Source organism: Trichosurus vulpecula, chromosome 2, assembly GCF_011100635.1.
Source record: "Trichosurus vulpecula isolate mTriVul1 chromosome 2, mTriVul1.pri, whole genome shotgun sequence".
Taxonomy (NCBI): Eukaryota; Metazoa; Chordata; class Mammalia; order Diprotodontia; family Phalangeridae; genus Trichosurus; species Trichosurus vulpecula.
In genome coordinates this window covers 394,069,408-394,091,003 of record NC_050574.1, presented here as the reverse complement: position 1 = coordinate 394,091,003, position 21,596 = coordinate 394,069,408, and the positions used below count along the sequence as shown (strand labels likewise).

The window sequence follows — 21,596 nt, the reverse complement described above, 5'->3', positions numbered from 1 at the left end:
TTTTCCTTGATGTCTTATCCATGTGTGATTATCATTTATTTATGGGATTATGAATTTAATCATTCTAAAAATTAAGGTCTACCCCAAATTTATTTAGTATAAAGTTCCCGTATTGTATCTTACTAACAGCATCTTGTTCCTGCTTTTGCTGCTTACAAAAGTGGCAGCAACTTGAGTATGAAGAACAAAACAAACACCTTAAGATGAGGAGGTTCATTTGGCACGAAAAGGGGAGGATAAGTTTGGAGAGAAAAAATGGAGGATATATTTATAGTGTCCAAGTTTGGAGGCTTTGAGCACAATTTTAGGATTTCTTAAGGAAAAAATTAGAAAACTTAACAGAATTTTTGTTATTGTTCCTCTAAGCAGAATTTCTATCCTTCATGGTGTGATGTGATAGACTGTTTTATCATCCTGTCTCACACTAATCCATCCTACTATAAGATAGGCACTTGAATTTTGTTAGTTTTTTGAAAATTTGGTCTCAGGGACCAAATCGACTAGAAATTACATGGCAGTTTTGTGTGTTATATTCAGCAGCACCTCATATTAGGCAGTAATGGCAAATATATTAAACCGGAGGAGAAAGCAGTTACAACAAATTACCAATAAAAATGGAATTTTGAGCTTTAAAGATCTATTGACTAAACAAAAGACTTAGGAATAAATGCTAGGATGATGCAGCGCCTTTTATGGTAAACATCTCAAATTTTCGCTTACTGCTTAGGTTATCTTATTGATTCCTATTACAACAGTAAATTTCTGTATGCCAAAGTGTTGCCTTAGTTGCTGCTAGAATGACATACAGAAGTAATTATAAGTATAAATATATTCCTTCCATCCCTACACTGTATTGAAATTATTTTCTTCAGGGTAACCAGTGATCTCTCAGTCCCTGAATGCAGTAGGTTTTTCAGTAGTCCATATCCCATACTGTTGGATGTCCTGATTCTTCTCCTTTATACTTTCTCTCTGACTCCTGGCTTCCCTGGTTTCATTCAAGTCCTAGCTAAAATCCCATCTTCTACAGGAAGCCTCTCCCATTCCTCCTCAATTCTAGTTCCTTCTTTCTGTTGATTATATCCAATTTATCCTTTGTATGTCATGTTTGCACAAAGTTCTTTGCATGTTGTTTCCCTCATTGGATTGTGAGCTTTTTGAGAGCAGGGATTACCTTTCTTTATATCATCAGTGCTTAGCGCAGTGTTTGGCAGATTAAGTACCACAGTAGGCCCTTAATAAGTATTTAATAACCGACTTTTGTCTGTCACACTGTTTTATACTAGTTTTCTTTTTTGTTGGATTTTTCTTTTCCTTTGCTGACTTATCTTTCCATCTTGTAAATGTCCTTAGGTCTTTGTCCTTGGTTCTCTTCTTTACTCTTTTTAACTCTTACTCTCTCTGATGGTTTCAGTTGTTACTATTATGCATATGTCTCCCAAATGTATAAATCTTGACCAAACTTTTCCCATGATCCCTAGCCCCTTGCTGGATAGTTGAATGTTCTGATGGTACTTGACTATTAATATGTCCAAACCTGAATTATTCATTTAGCCCCCAAAACCTACTGTGCCTCTTATCTGCAGATTTCTGTTTGTTACCACCATCTTCCCCATCAATTAGGTTCAAAACGGCACTATTTTTTTATGTTTCTTGTTCTCATTCTTGCATATTCAGTCAGTTTGGTAGTACCAATCTTGGTAGTCAAAGTTTCTAACCTTTCTCTTAAAAAAAATTAGGAGCCTTGAAAATTATGCATTATTAACTAGTGCGACAAAATAGAAAATAAATCTTAAAACCCTTTGAAATTGTTTATACTTTATGTTTTATTTCAAATTACATTTTAATGCCGCATTTGTATTTTATATTACGTGTTGAAGTATTCACATTTTAATAGGAAGACAACAATATAGTAAAATGACTTTTAGCCTGTTTTGAATCTATTCATATACTTAGGAAGTTTTATTGTTTGTTTTTAAAAAAATTCGTAATCAGTATGTTATTCTGCTGACCTATAGCTTTTTATAAGATTTTATTTTTATAGTCTTTACATTTGTCAATTTTGCACAGTACTAGTCTCTTAAATTAACATACCGTAATTTATTAAGCCATTCTCTAGTCATTATTATTGTACTATTTTATCCTATTTTTAGAGATCCTTTCTGCCTTTAATAATATCCTTTGAGTATAATTCCAGCAATGGGATTGTGGGATCAGTTTTCTGAGTATGGCAAATTTTGGAGAGCATTCTAGTCTTACGCACAAATGTAATGAGTACCTGTTTCCCTGTACCTTTACTAGATTACCTGTGAAAAATATGTAAGCCTTATGCACTAACCCTGAGCTAAAAGTGATCTCTCCTTAAATTTATTAGAGCTTTTGCCCTCCCCTTTCCTTTGCCCATTTATATTCTGTGTTGTATTGAATAGTCACAAATCTATAGTTTGAAAGGGTCCTTAGAGAGCCTGTGGACATGTTATCCTTTTATTGTTAGCTACTATGTGTAGCAAAGAGCATGGATCTTGGATATAAGAAGTGTGAGCTTGGGTCCTGGCTTTGCTGCTGCTTTTTAGCTGTGTGATTCTGGAAAAAGTCACATTGTTTCTTTGAGCCTCAGTTTACTGATCTATAAAGTTGGACACACTAATGCTTCCTTCACTTACCTCACAGACTTGTGAGGAAAGTGTTTTGTAAACTTTGGATTTGTGTCCTGTTTTGACATTTAGTACTTGTGTTAACTATGTGAAGATCGCTCATAGAGCTCTGAGCCACAGATTCCTCATCTGTAAAATGAGAATCATAATACATGAAATACCAACCTCTCAGGAATGTGAAGAACAAATAACAATGTGTGGAAAGCCCTCAATAGACCTTAAAGGGCCATGTGGTTGCAAAAAATCCTCCCTATGAAATTGTAAAAAGACGTCAGGGTAGTGGATATGATGCAGAACTTGGAGTTACTTAGACCTGGTTTCAAATCCTACTACTACATGTAATACATGATAGGTTTGTGACTGTGGACAAGTGATGTAACCTTTCCCAGCCTGAGCCATTGGTTGTGATCTGTCTCAGTATCTGTGAAATCACAGATGTTTGACGTAGTGATGATTATAAGCACCTTGAAGGTAGGGATTGTGTTGTTCTTTGGCTTTGTATCGTGCTCTGCATTCTATCTGTGTGTCTGGTATGTCGTAGATTCTTAATGCTTGTTGAATTAAGCAGAATCGTTGAGAAGTCAGAGCAGCATCAGAGACTCAGGGGCAGGGAAAAGGAAGGAGGATTGAAATCAGGGAAGGCTTCATAGAGGAAGTATGGCACTTGATCTGTGAAGGAAGGAAAGGATTTTTGCAGGTGGGAGATAACCTTGCAAGTGTAGCTACAGACATTTATGAAGACAAAGGGATGGAGGAGAAGGTATAATGGAAAGGATGGTAAATAATCCAGTCGGGCAGGAATATCTACCAGAGTAAAGGAAGTGGAGTGTGAAATCAGGCTTGATAACCAGATTGTACATGAACTTGAATTCTTGGGTAAGGATGTTGCATTTTATTCAGAAGGCAGTGGAGAGCCACTGAAGATTTTTGATGGGGGAGAGAGGATATGTGTTTGACATGTGTAAGATTACAGTCATTTACAATCCTTGTTTTAAGATGTTCTGGGTGGGATGTTCTCAGCCTATGGAGTGCTATTGCTTATTGGTTGCCATTTTCTTTATCTGTGTGTAGTCGTTAGACCCTTCTCTATTTCTTTGCAATTTGGTAACATGGTTATTGTCAGATAACATTCATAGAGATTAACATACCATATTCTTGCCTAGCATATTAGTAGGTGCCTAATAAATGCTTTCCTGTTGATTTTTATGGTCATTTTTATGTTCGTTTCAGTGGAATTAAATAAGATTTAATTTGTGTTTGCTGTTTCCATTTTATTTCCTTTGATATAAGGCTAATACTATTGTATGTGATAGCTATTAAAATTTATTTCATTAATGCTTCATTCATATGGATATATTATTAATGTTTATTATTGCAGTACTACCACAAAGCATTTATTCTTTTCTTCTGTTCTCTACTTTTGAGTTATATTAAATGCTAAAATCTAATAATGAGAGACATCAAGACCCAGAAACATCAAAAGATGAAAAAAGACTTTATATTTTTTTAAACTTTATTCATCCTGGGCAAATGGATATCTGAATGAGAGCCGTGTCTTGATTTTTCTGGTCATACTTTTTGTTTAATAAAAGTAGAAATTTAAGGATTTTAAACTTGTTTTTTGATGTTATTTTTTAGAACCAGGAACAAATTAGCCTTTTTTTTTTTTAAGTTTTATCTCCTCCCTCCTGCTTAGACACATTTATGTCTAAGATGACTTAGCAGTATACAACTTAAGCCGCCTTCATTTCAAACCAGTTCCGTTTTTGTTTACAAAAATCCTTAGTTAAAGAGGGGACTTTTAAACTATCAAACACTCCTTAAATTTGTGTAGATATGGCTTTTTTGGAAGTACTACCCAACATTGTTAACTTGTTATGTGTTGAGCATTATACTTGAAAAACACCTATGCTAAAATGTACCCCTTTCAATGAAAGATCTCAACTTAAAAATGCTTTTTAAAAAAACAAACAACCTCTTGACGGTCTAACCATAGAAAATTTTCCTACTAAAGAATAATTTGTGGAGAGAGTTGAAGAATTTAATTTAAAGCCATATGTAACCTTCAAACATAGAATTTAGTGTAATATAAATTTAATTTAAAAATAATAGATAAACCTGAAATGTAGGAATTAATGTTTTCTAAAAGAAACACCTTTTTTTTTTTTAAAAAAAAATCAATCCACCTTTATTTGTAAATAATTTTTGTTTAGACTGTTTTTCCTTTTTCTTAAAGATTTATTCCCTTTCTCATAAGAAGTTAAAAATAATTTTGTTAAAGTAACAATTTATGCTCCAAGCGTATTCCATCTTTCATTTCTTCCACAGCAAAGAGATTTCGTCATTTTGCTGTGTGTAGTACCATCTAGTTTGTCTGATCTTGCTGGGAATATTCCATGAGTGAATTTTCCATATATTTGAGGTTTACCGCTTTTAAGTGCCAAAATTTTTTAGGAGGAAGGGGAGAGGATGTATTATTGGAAGGGGAAGATAATCTTTTTCTTTGACAGCTTTCTAACACGAATTAAACACTATCCTGTCTTCAACAGAATAAACTACACATGCGATCTTTTGTTGATAATTGTTCATTATGAATACCATCACTGTTTTACAGCTTATGTATATGGTACCTTCAGGAGCTTTTGAGATGTGTAGGACCTAAGTTTGCTCCACTACTATTTCCAGACTGCTTTGCTCTTTTGAGTTATTATCTTCTCCCTGTTACTTCTTACTATGTTCCTTTGTCCAGCAGTCTCAATTTTCCTTTTTTTTTCCCTACAGGATAAAGACCCATGTAACCAGATTTTATTAGGATTGCATCTGAAGTAGGAGTAGGCAGCCTCTGAGGGAAAATCTATGAATGATGAACATGAGCTTTTTATTATTGAGTTTTTACGACATCTGTTTTGACCTGTCAGAGGGCTTCCTTCCTTCCTTCCTGATCTTGCATATAGTTAAGCTTTCTGGACAAATGAGACTTTATAAATTTTTTTTTCTTTAATTTGATCCTTGATTTCATCAGTCTAGGGACCTTTTTGGATGAAGAACTTCGGCTGTTGCAAATTAGCACCTTCTCTGTAAGCTCCGCCTGTGTAGTTTTAGAATTTTCCAGGGCTCTGGGCTCTCAAATTTTTTTTCACTGTACACCCCTGTCAGGTAAAAAAAATGAGCCTGTAACCTTAGTATATTTATATATTTGTGAACAAGTACTGCATACTAATAGTTATATATTATAAAATCTATACACAAAATAGTAGTTTAAAAGGAGACATCAAATAATATTTTATTATTGGTACGGAAACCTTTTTGTTCTCACAGAAATCTTTTTATTAGTTTTGTAATTTATATATTTTATTGTAATATGAATATTTTTTGAAAATTTTTCATTTTTTTGAAAATCATTCAATTTATTTTGATACTTGGTTTTAATGGCTATCTAAAAAACACCCCAGCCCTCAAAAAGTTAATAAGATCGAAATGAAAATGAAATAAGGGGAAATGATGGATGTTGTTGGCTATGGTTACAAAATCATAATACTCATTTTTGGTCCTGTCTGCCTTTTACGCAAAGTTTTTTGTTGAAATTGAGCTAGCAAATTTTGTGCTTCCCTGTACTTGGGAACTAATCACAAAATATCATACTGAGTTTTTATCTTTTTAACAAAAGGGTTCAAAACTCACTGTACTTCTTAATTTGGAAGATCTTTAAGCAGATTAGAAGATTGTTTCCAAGTTTTTTATGTGCTGAAATGAGAGTTTTTATAGATGATACGTATGTTGTTTTTAGCAAGCCAGGAGGAATATGGTGGTCAATAGTTGTTGAGTGCTACAGAGAGATCAAGAAGGATGATGACTGAGAAAAGACCATCAGGTTTATCGATTAAGAGTTTTTTGGTAACTTTAGAGAGAGCAGATTGTTGAATGACAAGTCAGGAATGATAAGGAGGTTGAGAACTAGGGAGAATGGAAGTATAGTAGTGCCCTTGATGGAAATAGAGAAGTTTGAAGAAAAATTAGTTTTGGTGACCAAATATAATGAGATATGCAGTACAGACTGAAACCCCTTCATGCCTACTTATCCACTGATAATTTTTTTCCACCAAAAATGAGAAGTTGGGAGTTTGTAGTATTATTCAGTGGCCACTGCTGAGGAGTATAGAGGCTACTCACTGAGGGGTGCTGATGGAGGCTACAAGATGAATTGGAGGGCAGGGAATTTTGCCTGGGCAGTTGCTGTGGTGACTTAGGTTATAACTTCCCCAAGGAGCTTATCCTGGCGTAGCCATAGCAGGTTAGTGGCATTCGATGGAGTAAGGGAAAGTTAGTTTTGAATAGGTGAAACATCTGGTTGTTGCTGTGTCGGAGACAAGGCCACTCTTTAGGAGAATGGGATGTAATCCATTTTCCTACTCTCTAATTGGTTGAACTCACACCCCTTAGGATCATACCATGGGTGTATAATGACCTTTACTTTGGAAACCACTGGATGATGGCATTGAGAGGTACAGTGATCTTCCTAGAATCATATAACCATGTCTCAGAGGTGGAATTTGAACCTTGACTCCAAGGTCAGTTCTCTGTCCCTTAAAACACAGTGACTCTCTTGCATTAGGTGGAGTGGTTGTACATTTTGTTTTAAATAAAAATTCTACACATACTGTGAGATCTGTGTATGTCTGTGTGTTTCCTAACTAGTAGAATAGCAGTCAACACTGTCAAACTTTTACTTAATCAGCAGTAGTTATTGAGTACACAGTATGTTGAGCAGTATGCTAGCTGCTTTGAGAGGAAAACAGTAAACACATGCAAGTCAAGAATGATTGCAGTGAGAGGACTATGATTGCAATAAAGAGTGGGAACAGAGGTAGCTTTGCTCCTTCCCATGTTGTACCCAGTATAGTAGCATGCTTTGTGCATAATTATGTCATTTGATCAGGTAGCAATTTTTTAGTTAAATTCAGGGGGATAAAAACCTAATTATACATATCGGGTTTGTTTCTTTAATTTTGTATTGGGATTTTGATATTTTGCCTTAATGAATCTTAGTGAGTGAAATGTTGATTTTGGAAAATTATTTATTATAAATTTAATATTCAAAATCATTTATTAATCTTTATGATTATTTGTTTAAAAGAATTAATTTCAGTCCCTAGAATATAACATTTCATTTAATCCCTCTGAGTCTCACTATGATTTTTTTACTCATTTCCATTCATTCTTATTTATAAGATTACAGGTTTATAGATTTAGAGCTGGAAGGGATATTAGAGAGGCTATCTAGTACAACCCCATTGTTGTATAGGTGAGGAAACTGAGGCCGAGAGGTGAAGTGATTGGGTTGAGTCTATCACGTGTCGGGGAGTAACACGCTTCAGCACTGGTCGTCTGGAGTTGTGATTGATCATTGCTTTGATCATAGTTCTGTGTTCTTTCAAAGTTACTTTTCTTTAAAATATTGTCGTTATTGTAGAAAATACTCTCTTCGTTCTGTTTACTTCAGTCTGCATCAGTTCATACAGGGACCAGAGACAGTTTTCCTTTTTTTTTTTTTTTTTTTTGTATCTCCAGTGCTTAGAACAGAGCTTTTGCACATAGTTAATGGTCATTAATAAATGCTTCATTCATTTATGACTTCCCATTTTTATCTGAAATTCCCTTGCATCATTACTTATGGTACAATAATATTCCATTACATTCATATACCATAATTATTCAACCATTCCCTAACTGAAGGATACCTTTTTAGTTTCCAGTTCTTTGCTGTCATGAAAAGAGCTGCTATAAATATTTTTGAACATATTTTGATCTCTTTGGGGTATAGGCCTAGTAATGCTATCACTAGATCAAACAGTCTGTGTAGTTTAGTAACTCTGGGGGCATAGTTCCAATTTGATTAACAGAGTGGTTGGACCAATTCATAACACCAACAGTGGGTTAATGGGCCTACTTTCCCACAGCCCCTCCAACAGGTGTCCCTTACTTTTTATACATTATTTTTGCCTTTCTAATAGTTCTGAGATGGAACCTCAGAGTTGCTTCAATTCTAATTTCTCTGTGGTAGGAGGATTTTTATAGACTTTAAAAAACCTCTATTTTTAACATCCATTTTAAAAAATTTTGAGTTCAGAATTCTCTCCCTCCCTCCCACTCCTCCCCCACCTATTGTGAAGGCAAAAAGTGTGCTATCAGTTATGCATATTTATGCATATGAAATCATGTAAAATGTATTTCCTTGTTAGCCATGTTGTAAAAAATAAACCCACAAAATTAAAGAAAGTGAAAAAATTAGGCTTCAGTCTGCATTTAGACTCCCATCAGTTCTTTCTCTGGAGGCGGATAGCATTTTTCATTGTAAATCTTTTGGAATTGTCTTGGATCATTGTATTGATCAGAATAGCTAAGTCATTCACAGTTGATCATCGTGCAATATTATTGTTACCATGTACAATGTCTCCTGGTTCTGCTCACTTTACTCAGCATCAGTTCATGTAAGTCTTTCCAGGTTTTTCTGAAACTATCTTGTATGTCATTTCTTATAGTACAATAGTATTTCATCACAGTCCTATACTCAGCTTATTCAGCCATTCCCTAATTGACGAGAATCCCCTCAATTTCCAATTCTTTGCCGCCATAAAAAGAGCTGCTATAGATATTTTTGTGCATGTAAGTCCTTTTCTTTTTTCTTTGGTTGTTTTGGAATATAGATCTAGTAGTGCTATTGCTGGGCCAAAGGGTATATACAGTTTTATAGTCCTTTGGGCATAGTTCCAAATTGTTCTCCAGAAAGGTTGGATCAGTTCACAACTCCACCAATAGTGCATTAGTGTCCCAGTTTTCCCACATCCTCTCCAACATTTGTCCTTTTTATTTTCTATCATATTAGCCAATCTGATGGGTGTGAAGTCCTGCCTCAGAGTTGTTTTCATTTGCATTTCTCTTATTTCATATATTTTTTGATAGTTTAGATTTCTTCCTTTGAAAATCACTTCTTTATATCTTTTTCCATTTATCTGTTTAGAGGAATGGCTCTTAGTCTTAAAAATTTGAATCACTTTGTTGTATATGTTGGAAATATGATCTTTATCCTAGAAATTTGCTGCAAAGAATTTTTCCCTCAGTTAATTGTTTCTTAATTTTAACTGCTTTGTTTTATGTAAAAACTTATAAATCTTATGTAACTAAAATTATTCATTTAATTTTCCATGGTCCTCTCTGTTCCTTCAGTTATGAACTCTTTGCCTGTTCACAGATGTGAAAGATAATTTTTTTCTTTGTTCCTCTAATTTGTTAATGATATATTCTTTTATATCTAAGTCATGTATCTATTTGTAGTTTATATTGATCATTTCTAGGGTTTATTGAACATTGTGCTACATTATGCTGTCTTCATTGACTTCTGCATGTTTTGTACCTATTTTTTTTTGCTGATCTCTATTTTTAACAAGCATGAAATAATTTTGATGCTTACTGACTTGTAATATAGTTTGAGATCTAGTACCTCCTTCCTTCCCACTTTTCTTCCTCCAGATAAATGTATTATTTTTTTTTTGTTTTTTACAAAGCAATCTTTTGGTAGTTTGATCGGAGTAGCACTATAAGTAATTGTTCTATTTCCTGAACCTACCCACAAGCAATTAATATATCTTGGATTATTTGGGTCTTTTTTATTTCTGTAAAGAGTGCCTTCTAGTTGTATTCATGTAGTTCCTATGTTTGTCTTGGTAGATGTACTATTGGCAAATATTTCATACATTTTTTAGTTATTTTGAATACAATTTCTGTCTTCCTCCTGAGTTATTTTTTCAATACACGGAAATGATGATGATGATTTATTTTAAGTTATGCAACTTTTCTGGTTTTTAATTGTTTCAATTAATTTTTAGTTGACCACGTAGAGGTCTGTAATTAAACGTTCATATAATCTGCAAAAAGTTGATAATTTTGTCCCCATTTTGCCTATGTATATTTCCTCAATTTTTTTTGAGGGGGGAAGGCAGAGCAATTAGGGTTCACTTGCCCAAAGTCACACAGCTAGTAAGTGTGTCAAGTGTTTGTGGTTGGATTTGAACTCAGGTTCTCCTGATTCCAGGGCTGGTGCTCTACTTACTGTGCCGATAGCTGCCCCCAATTTCTTTTTTTAATGCTAAAGCTATCATTTCTAGGATTATTTTAAATAATGTTGATAATAATGGGCATTCTTTCTTCACCACATTCTGATTAAGAATGCCCCTCATCTTTGTACTTTTGAATGTACTCCTTTTCCATAGTGAATACTTTTCGCCAATCCATTTCTATTTCATTCTTTAGGCTTTGGCTTAAGAATCACCTTCAGGAAGTCTTCCTTTATCAATCTCCTCAGATTCTGAATTATTCTCACTCAGTTTCTTCATTTATTCTTACTTTTGCACTCACATGTTGTTATTTTTTAACTTGTGTTAATATGTTGTGAGGACCAATGAGACAATATTTGTAAAGCACTTAGTACAGTGCCTGAGTAAGACGCTTAAATTCTTATTCCCTTCCCTTCATTTGCACAAATTTCTTTTGAAGAAAAGTACTCAAATGAATCTGTGATCTCATAGATGTGGTTGTTCCCTCCATCGTGGTTGATAGCAATCTATCAATGGGGACTTGTCCTGTACAGTTTTTATTTGTGTCCTCATAAGTTTGGAGGGCTTACTTGCTTTTTCGTGACATTGCAGAGAACAGTGGGGCACGAGGGTTTTCCATCTCTTATCCTTCTCTCTTGACATATCTTCATTTTTGATTATATATCTCCTTAATGGCATTTATTATGAAGCTTCTTTAACGTTTTTATAGTTGCAGTCTGCCTGTACCCATAGTGTACCTCTTTGCTTTCTTTGATTCTCATTTTTGAGGGCATGCAGTAGATCATTTTTGGAGGTGTAGATTAACAATGGTAGAATATTGAGATAAAAAAGATGGACCTTTTTCTGGGAGGAGAGGATCCTCTGACTAGTATCAGATGAAACATGAAGAAGGAGATATATGTGCTCACCAAAGGTCTTTATAATGGAGACACAAGTGCAGAGTATTGGAGAGGGATTCTTTCTGGAAGACTGAAGTCCTTCAGATACTTCTCTTTGTGGATGACATTAAGCTGGTTGTTCCAAGCACTAAAACATTGCAGAGCCTCTTAGAGATAGTTAACCACTCAAATGAGTTTGGCTGACCCTATACATTGAGGAAAAACTTAAAAACAAAACACGGATGAAAAGTTCCTGTTGTCTAGATTATTACAAAAATAAAATTAGGAGCTTGTGGCCTAGAGTTCAGGGTTCCATGGGTAGATTTCAGGGGCTTTATGAATTTGGATGGGAAAAAATACATTTCTATTTTTACTTACCTCTAAAAATTTTCATTTCCCTTAATTACGAATGAAAAAAACATTATTCTGCGAGAGGGGTTGTCTGTAGACTTCATTAGTCTATCACAGAGGTACATGACAGACAAAAAAATTAAAGACCCTCGGATTAGATGGACAACCTATAGAGTCACTGTATATAGACTTGGACATTACAAATGGGTGGTTAGTTGGGCTCAGAATTAAAAAGGAACAGAGTGGACTGGATTCTTTTAAGGAAATTGCAAAGAATCTTTAAAAATTTAGACATGATAAATTCACTCTATAACATAATTTATTGTATAAGGGTTCATTTAAATAGTCAACTTCTAGTGCACTTAAAATGATAGATTAGAAAAATTAAAAAAAAGAAAGAAAAATTTAATGTATGCAACTTTTTTAGGAATACATCTGCTGTATGAAGTGATTATGCCATGTTTCCAGTATGCTTAGTGGGAAGTGTTTTGTCAGCTCAGTCAATATCCTGTTTTTCTAATTCTTAGGTATCTGAAATACTACATAAAATTATGTTGTGAATTCAGTAGTTGAAGGACTGCTGAATTACCTTCTCTCATCTTGGCTATGCATTTGAGTAGATTCTAGGAGGTGTAATTCTGTAAGTAGGAGTTTTAAATTATATACGTGAAATTTATATCCTAACAAGTTACATTGCATGGAAATTCCATGTATTGACATGTTCCTGTAATTTATGTTACTCTCTCTAGAGGTGAGGATCCTAGTTGTCCTTTTTTCTGAGCTGAGCCTGACTCAGGCTATTCCCCTCAATAGTATAGGTTTGATATTGGAAGAAAATGAGATACTCCTAAGTGATTAACAGTTAACAAAGGAGATTTAATTAGCTGTAGCAGCAGAAGGATATTTAGTAAGGAGAAGCATTGAGGCAATGGGGAAGCCTCTCAGTTGTCTTAGAACTTAAGACTCTGAGCCAGCTAGCCAAGTCTCAAAGAATGTCTTTTTAATGAAAAACTATACTAATCTGCATGTAGGAGGGGCTCCTGCCATACTACTGTAATACTGACTCGAGTAAACTTAGGCCTGTTTTCAAGATTCTATACATTTTAATGTGGAAAGGAACATCACTGTAGTCCATCAGCAGCAAATCTTACATAATAAAGTTAAATTAGTGAACTATGTGGAAATAGGAAAATGAACCACAATGAGAAGTGATATGCTTTTAATTAGTGATAAGTAGTGCTATTTTCTGTATCTTTTATGAAAAAAGTTTATAAAGAAACTTTAGTTATATTTTATGCCTGTTAGGAACTTTTATGGAAACTTGACATTAATGGGGTAACATGTACAACTGAGTTAATATTGACCTATTCCACATTGATTGCATTATTCTTTTATTTCTCTAATTTCACATTAGTGTCACTCATCTGTTTTTTTTTTTTGTTATAAACTTCAAGTTTACTTTAAATGCTTAGTCTCTTTTGATTTCATCCTGTGTCTTTCATGGAATACTCATCTTTTGCTAGTTACCTTAGCCCCAAATGGCTTTTCCTTCCTTTGTAGACCTATAAGACCATATTATAATTGCTTATGTATATTGTACTTAAACCTTCTAACTATATTTTAATCTCCTGTAGAAAATAATTTCTTGGGTATAATGTTTGTATAAAAAGAATAATATTTCTCTGTTGATGAAGGAGCAGCATCTTTCTTGTATGTATTGTGTACTCACGTGTTTGTTGAGTGAAATGTAGATGGAAAATTAGATTTTGAAAAAGAGTTATTAACAAGAATTCATGGATTCAGTTCAGTTTTAATACACTTATCTTTTTTGTTAGCTTGCTTTCACAAGAGATGGACTCTGTGGCCTATGGAATGAAATGGTTAAAGATGGAGAAATTCTATACCCTTGGACAGAACTAATACAGAATGGAGAGCTACCTCCTCGAAAAGGTATTTCTAGTATTTTCTAGTTTGCACTGCTTTTTCTGGTGTATATGTTATATGTTCCTAAAATTATGTAGCATGTGCTGGAATATGAATATATGAATTTAAATCTTGGGCAGTTAGATTTTTCATTTGTTGGTGACATGTTGAATACAAATACCAAGTGTGAAGCAATAGTTAGAATAATAAATAGAAGCATTTCCTGGGAAATGTTAATATTTTCCCTTTTAAAAATCATTCTGCCTTTTTGGAGCCTTTTCATAATGTCTTCCATCACAGATTATTTTAAAGATATTTTTTCATCTCAAAAATGTTTAAGTATATATATTTCTTGGTTTGCCTTAAAACTATTCATGTCTTTTAATTTTATTCATATAGAAATAATAATAGGTAGCCCAACAATTAGTAGATAATTTTCTGTGTTGCTCTCTTTGGAGTAGGGATAGATTGTAGACATGTAGACATGTAGATTGGATCTGCCCTTTGGTTTAATTTTATCTGGCCTCTATGCCAGTACCAGGACATGACTTCATTTATTCTTGCACTTGAGATAATGCTAGAGGATTTAAAGTATAAATGTAGGATTTTATGAGCTGGAAGGGATTTCATCTAGCTTTCTCATTTTACAGATGAAGAAAATGAGGGCTAGAGAGGTTGTTATTTTCTAAGGTTATTACCTTCAACGTGCTAAAAGTGAACAAGATAGAGATATTGTCTTCTGAAAATAGATCATTCTTTTTGTGAAATGAAGTACACCAACTTGCTATCTAAATAGCAGGTTAAGGTTATTCACTTGAGAATGAGATGATTTCAAGAACGTTAGTATGTCTAAATTTTTGATATGAATTAAAATACCTTTAGAAGCAAATTCTAGCAAGGTCTAATTAGATTAAAAAATGTATTTTTCCTCAAAAGCAGTATTGGTAGATCTTTACCAGGGTTTTGTTAAATACAGAGACTGTAACCTTCTCCCTCCAATTTTCTCTTATCCTTTCTCACTTGATAAAAAAGAAGTAATTATTTTTTGCATTTATTGAATAGCATTTTGTATTCATTTTTCTTTAGTTTTAAAAAGCCTTAAATATAATTAAAGTGCTTTTTATTTATATGGTCCTTGATTACATGACCATTTTTCCCCCCTATGTCTTTGGCTCCTAACAGAAAAACTTTCAGAAACTTGGTGTGGTATGGTATGTGTGTGCAGGACTATCTTTTTTACTATTCCCCCTCCCGCACCCCAAAGAAAAACAAACCAAAGATTTGACTGATGTTTTCATATAGATTAATTTGAAATTCTCATACTCTATTTTCATAGTGGTGATATAATTATTAATAGCAAGAAAAATACACGTAATTAGGCATTACAACTAGAGTTTCTGGAAAATACCCAGTGTGTATTTTTTCCCAGGAGCACAGTTAGTAATGTTTCTTACATAGATCTCCACTCTTGGGTCTTTGTTGTTTCTAAGCATGTCTTCTACTGACTCCTTCAGAAATTTTTGTTAAGTTTGAAAATCTTTCCTGAGACGTATGAACATTTATTCTGTTTTCACCTTCCCCTGAGATAAATTTATGTCATTTTCTTTCCTTTGAAATTACACATGGGATGTACTAGACCAATTTAGAGAACTGATGGGATAATATACAGCTACTTCATTTGTAGTAAATAAATGCAGTTCGTTTTGTGGTCACACGACATGTAGAGAACAACGTTGAACCACAGTCTATAATTTTTAGTCAGTAGTCAATAAGCATTTATTTAACACCTATTGTGTGTCAGGCACTGTGCTAACCACTAGGGATACAAAGAAAGGCCAAAAAGAGTCCCTGCCCTCGTAATCTAATGAAGGACACATAAACAAATATGTACAAATAAGCTATATACAGGATAAATAGGAAATAATTAACAAAAGGAAGGCACGAGAATTAAGAGAGACTGGGAAAGGTTTCCTGTCGAGGGTGAGATTTTAGCTGGTACTTGAAGCCAGGTAGTGGAGAGGAGGAAGAGCGCTCTGGGCATGGGCACAGCCAGAGCTGAGAAATATAGTATCTTTTTTGTGGAACAGTCAGAAGGCCCATGTCACTGGATCAAAAAGTATGTGAAGGGGAGTAGTGTAAGGTGTAAGAAGACTGGAAAGGTAGAGGTTATGAAGGGCTTTGAACAGCAAACAGAGGCTTTTGTGTTGGAGATTGCAGGTGATAGGGAACAGTTAGAACTTAATGAGTGGAGGGGAGTAGGGGGAATGACATGGTCAGAGGACTGGTGCTTTAGGAAAATCACTTTGGTGGTGGAATGGAGAATGGACTGTAGTGGTGGGGAAGAGACTTGTGGCAGGCCATCCAACTGGCAGGCTATTGAAATAGGCTGAGTGTGAGGTGAGGAGGGCTTGCACCAGGAGAGTAGCAGTAGCAGCGGAGAAAAGGGGGCATATTCAAGAGATATTGCAAAGGTGAAGTCGATAGACCTTGGAAACATTGGATTTGATGGAGGATGGGGATGGGAGAGGGGAGGATAACATCTAGGTTGTGAACCTGAGGGACTGGGAGCATGGTGGTGTCCTCAGTAGTAATTAGGAAGGGAGGCGGATGGTTTAGGGAGAAAAATAATGAGTTTAGTTGTGGACCTGTTGAGTTGAAGATGCCTTTTGGACATCTAGTTTGAGATGTTTAAAAGGAATTGGAGATGCCAGCAGAGAGGTTAGGGCAGGATGGGGCAAATTTGAGGATCATCAACGTAGAGATGCTATCAATCAGTAGGAGCTGATGAGATCACCAAGTGAATGAAGTACTATAGATGGAGAAAAGAAGGCTAGGACTGAACCCTTTGGGACACCTAGATTTAGAGGGTGTGATCTGGATGAGGATCCAGCCAAGAGTGGTCAGATAGATGGGAGGAGAACCAGGAGAGTATGGTGTCCTGTAAACCTAAGGAAAAGAGAATGTCAAGAAGAGAGTGATTGGCAGTGTCAGAGGTTGCAGAGAGGTCAAGGAGGATGAATAGTGAAAAAAAACTGTTGTATTTGGTGATTTTGGAGGGAAGAGTTTTGGTTGGATGATGAAGTCAAGAAGGAAGAGACAGGAGAGGAAGTGGAGACACCTGTTGTGTGTAGACACAAAAGGCAGAGGAGATGAAGGATGATAGCAGGGATGGAAAGATCAAGTGAGGGTTTTTTGAGGAGTGGGGAGACACAAACATGTTTATAGGAAATAGGGAAGGACCCATTAGAAAGAGATAAGTGAGAGAATGAGAACGACGGAGGAGACATCCTGCTGGAGAAGATGGAATGGAATGGGATCCTCTTGTACTTGTAGAGGAGTTTGCCTTGGCAAGAGGGCTGAGACTGGGGTAAAGGAGGAAACAGTGGCAGAAGATATCTCATGGATAGAAGGTGGGGAGGAGAGGAGAAGAGGGAGCTCCAGGTGAATGGGCTCAACTTTTTCAGTAATTTATGAGGCAAGGTTCTCAAGCCATAGGAAGTTTGAGAAGGGATGAAAATGTTTGGAAGAACTGCTGTGGAGAGTGGGATAGTGAGTTGATAAAGGACGAAATAGCAACAACAAGGGCCCAGTTGAGGTTGTGTAATGTAAATCTGCAGTGGACCCAGTCAGAAAAGTTGCACGATTTTCTGCACCTTTGTTCAGCAAGCATATTTGTAGGAGTGAAGGCAGAGGATAGTGGGAGTGTTCCACAGCTGAAACTTGGTAAGACACAATCATTGATATGATAAAGGGATTCAGGGACTCGAGAAGAGGACAGTGTATAGTTGAACTGATTCAACTTGAACTTGGGGTTAAGATTGGGAAAGGAGAGAATGGGTGGTGCAGAGGTGATAGCCTGAGAGAACTGAGGAGAACCTGGAGAAAATGTTGTCCTGAAAATCTAGAGTGAGGACAGTGTCAAGGAGAAGAGGGTGATAGTATCAAGTGCTGTAGAGGGGTCATTGAGAAAAAAGATTATAATAATCTGGCAGTTAGAAACTCTTTGGTAACTTTGGACAGCAGTTTCCAGAAGCCAGATTGTAGGGAGTTAAGAGAGTGAGAAGAGAGAAAACAGAGTCAAGGGATTAGAGGTCGCCATGTTTATGAAGAGTAGAGTTTGGTCTGGGAAGGCAAGGGAGAGGTGGAAAACCAATAGAATGTGATCAAATAAGGGAATTCCAGACTTCCTGAACATGGAGTAGGCGATGGCAGTATCAAGCCTATGATAATCTTTGTGTGTAACTGAGATGGGGTGGAAGAGTAGGTCAAGGGAAATGAATAGTTGAGAAACTGGGAGGTTAGGGTGTTTGGGTGTCAGTATGTATGTTGAAGTCCCTTAGTGTGAGGGCATGAGTTGCAGAGGAGAGAAAGATTGTGAGCTAGGTACTGATCTCTTTGAGCAAGGGGAGGGAGTGTTTTGGAGGCTGGTAGACAACAGCTACCAGGATATTGATTGGGTGGAAGATGTGGATTACATGGATTGCAGAGGAGGAGAGTTTACTAAGTGATAGATGTAGGGAGGGAACATGGAATTGGCAGTGGGAGCAAGAAGCAGTGCAATTCCTACACCTTAACCAGTGGAGTGAGAAGGAGTGAAAGTGTAGCCAGTACTGGAAAGAATGGCTGGTGAGGCTGTGTCATCAGGGGAGCCAGGTCTCAGTGATCATCAGAAGATGGAAGGAGGGGGATACGACAAGATTGAAGATGAAAGCAAGCCTATGGAGCAGGCATTCTGGAGGCCATGGTGGAAAGGTGTAACAGCAAGCACCCTAGCATACCCAGGATGGCCTGCTAGCACAGGTGCTTTGATCTGCTTTTCTAAAGGAAAGGCAGCTTTAAGGGGGTCAACAATTGTACTTTAATCAAACATATATAAGTCATTCAGGGAAAGGTCAATACCCTGAGTGTGGAGAAAATACAAGCAGATAAATTAGCACAGAGATCCAACAGATAAGGCTCCAACTCTCTGAACAAAGTAATACAACCACTTACATACACCACAAGACTGGGAGAACACTAACATCCGAGTAGTTGGGGAGCTCTTAACAAACAGCTACTCAGAGTCCCATTCAGGGAATCAAAAGGTCCTTCTCATGAACCAGCCCCCAAAGCAAAATACCAACCTCCCAGAATCTATAACAAAGACTCAGCGTCTGGTTGGCTTAGTGCTTGAAAATCAACGTGCCCAAGCGCTTACTTGGAATATCCCTGTAGCCCAGAGCCTGTTTAGCTCTTGGTCAGGGCTCTATGTGCCTATTAATGGACAAGGAAGATCTTCGAATTTCATTAACACTACAAAGGGGTGGGTAATTTTGGTTGGGACTTTGGGTTTGGTGGGGTTGAGGGAGATGGGAATAAAGACTTAGGTAGTAGTGGATAGGGAATTGGGTTTGGATGATGACCTATAGGAGTTCAGATGTATCGCATATGACCAGTATGAGTATGTGAATCGTTAATTAAATCTTGCATTGCCATCTCATTCCTTTCCTCAGATGCAACTTATATTCCAGAAACCAGCCTTCTTCTACATGAATTCTGAGCACATTAGTGTTCTTTTTGGAGTCAGCAGTGTTTGAATACTAACTTGAAGTGAGAGCCAGACCTAGGGTGGTGTTTTTAATAGAATTAGAAGATGGCCAAGAGACCTGCTGACACCAAAGGATAGAACCGAGCAGCCTGGGATCTAAACTTAGACCAAGATGCTGAGGAATTTGGTGGAAAGATTGTCACCCAGCTGTGTTGGGGTACTCATAAAACACTTTGGAGTAAGGAAGTCAAAATTATGTTGCTAGGAAGTTGTAGTTTAAACAAGAACATAACTTGGGACCACAAGTAATCAGAAAGTAAGCCTATAGCAGTGTCAGACATGTATCTGTGGCCTCTTGTTGGATTTGGTGTTTTGACCTCTTTGCTACTCCACTTCAGTTAGTTCTTCACTGACCTGTTCTTTATAGCTCCAGGTTTCTTTAGTACTGATACAATTCTAGTGCCTTTTACTCTGATGGGTAGGGTTCCCATAAATCTTAGTATTAGAAATACGCTTGACACTGAAATTCAGCTATCAAGGGCAATTTATTATTATTGAGGAATTCAAAGGAATTGGTAAACGTTCCTGGCCAGGAGCAGACACTACCCTTCTCTAGGAAGGGGGAGTGGAGAGTACAGGAGTGAGACCAACTTTATTCTGTTAGACTGACATAGATTGATGCACCATCAGCTCAGTACCTCCCTTCAGAGAATGGATTGGTCTGCTCCCTTCTAGGTCACAATCTTCCCTATGTGCCCCCAACATGCAACTCCTTGGCATGTTCCCCCCTCCTCAACATACGTACCATGTTCAAAAATGGCTGAAAACTCCTCCCTCTGGGTGTGTGAGGTAATATTCAATTAGCCAATGAAGCATGTGTGGTAGCCATTTGAGCCAGTTTCCCCTTCAACCCTGACTGTTATCTGGCCAGTTTAGACCAGTTTTGCCTATATCCTGAAAGTGTGGTTTCTGCAAAACCACAAACTCTATTCCCATTGGCTGAGGACTCTCATCCTGGTTAATTTTTACTCCTCCTTTGTTCAAGCTGACAATTATTCTGTGGAACTCAACTCTTCTGTGGAAACCTAACTTTCCCTAACTTTTACCCATCTCTCACATTAGGACTGAAAAAATTTGTTCTAGAATGTCATATAAAATCTCTATATCTCTGTCTCAAAATAACAGAGTGTGAGAATATGGAACCACACTTGTGAATGTAGAAAGAAACATATTTGGCATTAACAGCATAGAGAGGGAAAGCAGAATTCTATGGAGACCAGGTGTAATTAAGGTGGGACTTTTTGCTGTTCTTCTCTTAAGTGCCTTTAATGATTCTGGCCTTTGTTTGAATGGGGCAGATAAAGTGGGATCTTGTCTTGGAATGTCTCTCAGCACTAAGACAATCAGGAGTCATTGACTTGTATATGGTGGTACTAGGGGTTAACTTTCCCATACGCTAAATGGGAATTTTCACAGTTCTTTGAGTCCTTCTCAGCACTGAGGTAATCAAGTGCCCCAGGGCCCTGATATGGGTATATAAGATCCTAGCTTGGTGTTTGGCTTTTGGGGCTCTCGCTCACTGGAAGAGAGGCAAGTGACTTGAAGAGACTCTGGGCAGCTGTCCTTAAGAGGCCACCCCACCCCTGCCCCCCCCAACCCAGATGTTGATTCTTTCCTGGTAACTATGAATTGTGATTTGAGTCAGACAAGGCCTGTCTGTTGTTTGTAATTTGTATTTGCTCTGAAGTTCAGGTTGCTGGCTTTTCCATTTGAACCAAGTGAGTTTATGTATATATAATATATGTGTGTGTGTGTGTGTGTGTGTGTGTGTGTGTGTGTGTGTGTGTAGCTTTCCTTAGTAAAGCGGATCAAAGAACCTGTGTTAGCTGCCTTCTGTATGCTGGTTGTTGTTGGTTTTCATACAGCCACAGTAGCTGCTAGCAAGATTGTTGCTACACCAGGGACAACCCTCCCACCTGCCAAATGCTACCCCCATCTATCCTTTTATACCAGAATTTCCTTTAGTAGACAACAAATATGCAGCCAGCTTAACACATGAACCAGTCTTCTTTACTCCAAGGCCAGTATCCTACCTGTTATATCATAAATATAATAGTTGTGTGAATATTTTTTGATTATAAAAGTACAAGGA

The 21,596-nt window shown here is 36.6% G+C and overlaps 1 protein-coding gene across 1 annotated transcript in view; it reads left to right on the top strand.

The window, feature by feature from the left end:
* The window catches only part of HERC2 (HECT and RLD domain containing E3 ubiquitin protein ligase 2), a 225,522-nt gene that overhangs the window by 2,887 nt on the left and 201,039 nt on the right, over window positions 1-21,596 (top strand). The window contains exon 3 of the mRNA XM_036745184.1: window positions 13,830-13,944. Within this exon, the coding sequence (XP_036601079.1) occupies window positions 13,830-13,944 (115 nt within the window). The remainder of the gene's footprint in view (window positions 1-13,829; window positions 13,945-21,596) is intronic.